We start from the raw sequence: 5,726 nt of genomic DNA, 5'->3' as shown, positions 1-5,726 counted from the left end.
TTCGTTTTGACTTCGTGTGGACGGGGCCTAATACTGGTTTACTTGGAGAAAAAAAATCATTACCCTTCTTGATAGATTTACACTGGAAAAAGTTCTAGAAATAAGTAAAAATGTCTTAAATAAGTGTATTTACCCTTAATTTGAGTAGGTAAGTGAGATGGTTTGCCAATGGAATGAGTATAAGATAATTAGATAATATACACTTCTTATTTTAAGTGTAACTTGTCTTGTTCTATTGGCAAAATGTCTCTTTTACCTCCTCAATCCAAGAACAGATGCACTTCTTTTAGGGAAAAAATTACTTATCTAGATTAAATTTTTTTTCCAGTGTGTAATTAACTTCTGGAGTAGGAGGTATATAAAACTATTGTTGCCAAAACTTTAACGCTAAAGAATAGTTTTTAAAATGACTGTTCTATGTGACCAACTTTAGCTAATTGAGTGGTATACCTGAACGTTTAAAGCACATGGACCGTTCCTGATAGTGAAAGGCTTAGGTGGCGTTCAGATGGTTGAGTGTTGCATCATGACTCGACGTGTCCAGTTTTATTGATTTGCCACATTGCTTTGTCTGAGGTAAAAGGTCACTTTCAGCCTCTGATTTCCCGTCTGCTCACTTATTTAAACTTGATGCTCAGCAGTAACATGTTTGCTGGGATACATTTTAACTCATGCTTATACCTTAAAATATCCCATTCATATCTGAAATATGTATTGCATAATTTAGCCCAGTTTTCACAAAGCATTGATTGTTTTGGTGCGGTTTTAAATGAGCAGGTTAGCCCCTATGCAGCGCATAATTAAGCTTTGTGAGAGTTGTTGTAGTAACGCTGTGTTGTTGTCTGTTACACAGAAAAGGAGCTAAACACAAAATGTGTTGTGGAAATGGCGAAGAACCAGACGATCCTCCATCCTGCTGGAGCCAACTTGGGAAAGACAGACTCTCGGTAAGCATGTTAGTTGCATGACTCAGCTGTTTCCACATCAGAGTTATTTATCGCATACACGCGTAACTCAGCCAAACATTGTGCCGATTTTGGAAATTAACACCATGTGCATCATTAAATGCTTCGGTTAGGGAAAGAAACATCCTCCTCGTGTAATGAAATTATTAAAGCACAATCATCCCTCCAAAAAAACAAACAAAAAAATCCCCTTTTATAGGAAAATACTGCAACATTTCTAATCCAGTCGGTTAAACGTCCTTATGAACGAACCAGACTTAAAAAAATAAAATAAAATAAACGCTTGACAACTTCCTCCATGTTTTTTTTTATTATCTTTAAATAAAGTCATTTGTAATGAAGTTACAATGGTTGCTGATTGGTGTGATCAGTCCTGCCTCATCATACTGTGCATCAGGGAGAGTCCATCTCTAGCTGAGAGCTTGTTTATCCTGCAAAGCCACGAGCAGATTCCTAAGTGTTTGACATAAATCATCCGATAAACTGAGGGGAGAATTTTAAGGGTTTCCACTGGTCATTAAAAATCATTAAAAGTCATTAAATAATTTTTTGTTTTAAGTTAAGGCCTGAATTGGCATTAAAATTCCTTAAATGTGGGGCATAGAAATGGCAATGGCATTTTCTTCACTGTTGGCCAGGAGATTGATCCTATTTAATTGGGTAAAGGCAGCGCCACCAACTCATAAACGATGGATAGGGGGTAATGGCACACCTAAAGCTGGAACATCTTCGATTTACGTCACAGGGTACCATTAAGAGATATTTAAAGATTTGGCAACCTTTTATTTCTTATTTTGAATCTGAAGTTCCATCTGCTTCAGCATAATCGGCAGTATTTTTTTTTTCTTTGTCTGTTTGGCGGAATTATTATCATTATGATTGTTATTCATACTTATGATTTTAGTTTGCAACCCATGGATGTCTGGAACATGGGTTGTATGTGCGGGTCAACTAACTGTCTTGTTAATAGTTGGTCTGTTTTTTTGGGATGTTTGTGTGATGTAAATATGGAGTCATTTTGTTTTCTTCTGTTTCGTTTTGTTTTGTATGCCCTGGATGGGATGTCTATTGGTTTAATATGAAAAGCTAATAAAAAAATGTGATTATTATTTAAGTTAAGGCCTGAATTGGCATCACAATTCCTTAAATGTAATTATTTTGGCAATTAAAATGCTTTATTTAGAAAAATGTTTTATCAAATGATATATATATTTGCAAATATATTGCGATATATTTCTATATTTGCGCGGAACTGCTTGCGGTTGATCGTAAAGCCGTATGTTCGGAAAAGAAGCTTGAGGCGAAGAAAAAGCAAGAGGATGGGAAAATGCAAATTTAAAAAGTGGCTGGAAAACGAGGAATTGCAGCATGTCAACGGTAAAGATGAAGAAGAAATTTGCCGTGTATATATGAGAGCCATTGGTACTTGTTGATGGCATTAAAATTATTTCTAAGAGCATTTAAAGAGCATTAAAAAGCTTTGAATTAGAGTTACTCATTCCTTTATAAACCCTGATTTTACACCTTGTGTTCACAGAGAACGCTTTGACTAGACTGGCTAGACTACAGCTGTACTATAATCCAAATGTATATTCATGGCAAAATAGCGATTGGAACGCTCTGTCAGCTAATATATTCTACGTATCATCAGTTCCCATTTTGCATTCCTATAGATACTGAGAGGGTTGAATCTTACCTCACTGCAGCAGATGCTCACAATGCACACTGATAGGAATTCATGCTGCAAATGGCCAATTTAATTCCAGAACGCTTTCATCCACGTTATGTCTTCCATAAATAATTCTGTTTTTTAAAGGCATTTTGTTGCTTTAAGCTTTATTAAGCAATATTGAAGTTGATGTATTTCGATGCAGACCAACCTTTAACTTTATAATTTTTTTGTTTTATTAATTATTCATGCACCGATTAAAAAAAACCCTGGTCCAGATCCAGACCCAACCTGATTTAAAACATTTATAAATTACCCCATGTTGTCCGGCGACAGTGTCTAATTTCACTTGCACCGCTTCTCCTGTTAATACGGTAAAGCCCTCCAAAGTGTCTTGGACCAGGCTGAACATGATCCAAATGATCCAATGAGCTGTTGTCAGTCTGGGTTGCTGCTGCTGCTACTTTTAGACACAGCAGGCAAACCTATGGCAAGCCGGGCGATGGGAAAGAAGGAGAAGATGATGAGAAAAAGAGAGCAGAGAAAGTGTGGACTGCTGGAAGAACTGCGGTGAACTGGTGAAAGAAAACTGAAATGGTGCTCAAAGATGACCCTGAACATTTAGAGGATGTTTAGCTCAACCTGCTGCTGTGAAGCAGGATTCTTCACCATGAACAGAATCAAACCCAGGTTTAAAGCCTTGCAGGGCAGCATAAAGTCCACTGCTCTCATTAAGACAGAAAAAAGAAAAAAATAACAGTCAGTTCAGGTGTTTTTTTAAATATGTGAATCAGGAAATTGTCTATATACCAAACTGAACAATTGTTGTTCTTTACTTCAAAAACAATTTAGATTTTAAAATGGAAAAATTTTCTATTTTTTTTTTTTACATAAAATTCAATGTATAACATGGATGCATAAAAACCTAATTTTATTTCAGTGTTAAATTCTGTTTAAAGTAACGGATTATAATTAAAAATTTCTCCGGACCTTTACTGGTTGAGGATTTTCTTTATTGGTAACCCCTGGTCTATCACAATAAATCCTTATGGAAGCTTGTGGTTGTACCAAAAAAAGGGTATAAAGGCTTTTTTCAAGGCGGCGCATCTCGTAAAGATGATGTCCGCTACAGTGTGAACACTGTAAGTTTAACCAGTCATGTTGAAGGGTGTTGGTGGCCTTCATTGCCCTGACCGACCCAAAAGAACCACAGCTTTTTACGAGCTGCCAACAAGCTGCTTACTGCTTTCATTGTGCAAATTCCTTCATGGCTGATTTACTTTTTTTTTTGTCTGTAATTTCTGTACCCTTAAAAAAAGAAACAAACCTTCAGTAAAACTATGCACAATCTTTAACCCTTTGCTTCTTTTCTTAAACTCTGTGAGTAAATTTGCTCTGAGGATTCCTTTGTCCTCATGATGCGTGTCTGGCAGAAAATGGACCAATGGCAACAGGTGGCTCTGAACTCATTTTTTCTACTTTCTCTCTTTTGGCTTTCATTTTTCTCTCATCTTGTTGACCAGCTGTTTTCACTTGCTCAGACCTAATATGTTTGAAGGTTTGAGACTGGGTTTTAGCCCTTAGAGATGCTTTAAGATCTGTTAGATTAGGTTTTAAAGCTGAACAGGAATGTTGGAATGGTTCAGGGATGTTAGAAATGCAACATAGAAGCTTTCTTCTCTCAGTTTTAATGTGTAAGGCTTTATAATCTCCTATAAGGCCATGCTTGAATACTGAACGGTCATCCTGGAGGAAGGTCAGCTGTGTTAGAAGAAAGAGGCTCTTGTGACTGCTGTCTGTCTGAATCAGTGAGCGAGGCTGGCTTTAGGCGAGGCTGCAGACAGCAGCAGCAGGTGTTTGTGTGTCAGAAGAGCCTGGAAGTATAGACAGCAGCTTGGACGCACAGATCCACGCAGACAATTGTGCATAAAAAGACACACTCGGGTCGCTTCTTTGGATCGTAACTTCCCACCGCCACAGCTTCCTCCTTTTTCTCCGCTCTTCCGTTTCCATGGGAGCTCAGTGGGAGGTTAAGTCCGGGTCGCTGCTGATGACCAGGGAGCCCCTTCTTTGATTGAGGGAAGATGAAGGAGGGGCAAGGAGCTTCATTTACTTGAGCATCTGTCGACCATAAACTTATCTCGCTGACGTTTATGGAGCTTGGAACAAGAGCGGAGCTGTAGCCCCGCTCTCCGTCGGCCTGCGACAAAGAGCCGACAGCCGGATGGGCCGACTGACTGCTGCGCTCAGTGTGCAGATGCTATTTTAATTTTATTTGTTTGAGGCCAGTTTACACAGACATAGAGCTTTGCATGTTGAGAACGATGGGGTTGGGTTGGATGAGGAAACGGGGAATTAAGTTCGCTTGTCACAGGTGCATAATGTTTGCTCAAGATAAGAGTCACCAGCTTTCCTTCTGTTTCACTTTGGTGTCATGTTACCAGGGATGCAGGACTGATGATCAAAATAATAAAACCATTCTGCAAAACCTCTCTGATTATTAAACATTATAATACTAACGGTATTTAGAATAAATAACAAATCCAAATGATTGAAATTAGAATTTAAATCACTTCTGTGGCTTTAGATTGATAAAGCTCAGCATGTGTGCATACAAACTGATTACACAAAGCATGGGCCAGAATCAGCTCAGTCAATCTATTGTTGCCTAATGATAGCATGCTACCTGTGCAACTTCTGTCCAGTTCTAAAAATGTCCGTGCTAATTAGTATCCTTCAGTCCAGAGTGAGTGGTGGTGCTACAGTCGAGTGATTTAAGAGTCAATATTTACCCAAAATGTTAGAGAACTCATTTGAGTTAGGACTGCAGACGCTGGTAGGATTTTTAAACCTTTATTTGGGCAGTTAAAACAAATGTTTATTCCTGTTGCAGGTTTTCTAATGAAATTCTCAAAATGTTATCCTGAGGAGGGTTTTTTTGTTTTTAAAGTGGTAGGGAACTCATATTTAAATGTCAAATGATTCTGGCATGTATATAAATGTACTCTATATCAGATGATATTGTCCCAAAAGTTAGAATATTTCTGTTTAAAATAAAATCTTTCTTAAAATCTGTTTTTTTTTTTTTTTTT

At 37.8% G+C, this 5,726-nt stretch overlaps 1 protein-coding gene across 7 annotated transcripts in view; it reads left to right on the top strand.

Moving 5' to 3' along the window:
* LOC107099140 (kinesin-like protein KIF13B) overlaps positions 1-5,726 on the top strand; it is a 55,155-nt gene that overhangs the window by 13,888 nt on the left and 35,541 nt on the right. For all 7 annotated transcript variants that reach the window (XM_015397147.1, XM_015397149.1, XM_015397148.1 and 4 more), the window contains exon 3: positions 854-947. In XM_015397147.1, the coding sequence (XP_015252633.1) occupies positions 854-947 (94 nt within the window). The remainder of the gene's footprint in view (positions 1-853; positions 948-5,726) is intronic.

This window comes from Cyprinodon variegatus, unplaced genomic scaffold, assembly GCF_000732505.1.
Source record: "Cyprinodon variegatus isolate N-32 unplaced genomic scaffold, C_variegatus-1.0 Scaffold840, whole genome shotgun sequence".
NCBI classification, from domain to species: domain Eukaryota; kingdom Metazoa; phylum Chordata; class Actinopteri; order Cyprinodontiformes; family Cyprinodontidae; genus Cyprinodon; species Cyprinodon variegatus.
This window is presented reverse-complemented; position numbering and strand designations above follow the sequence as displayed.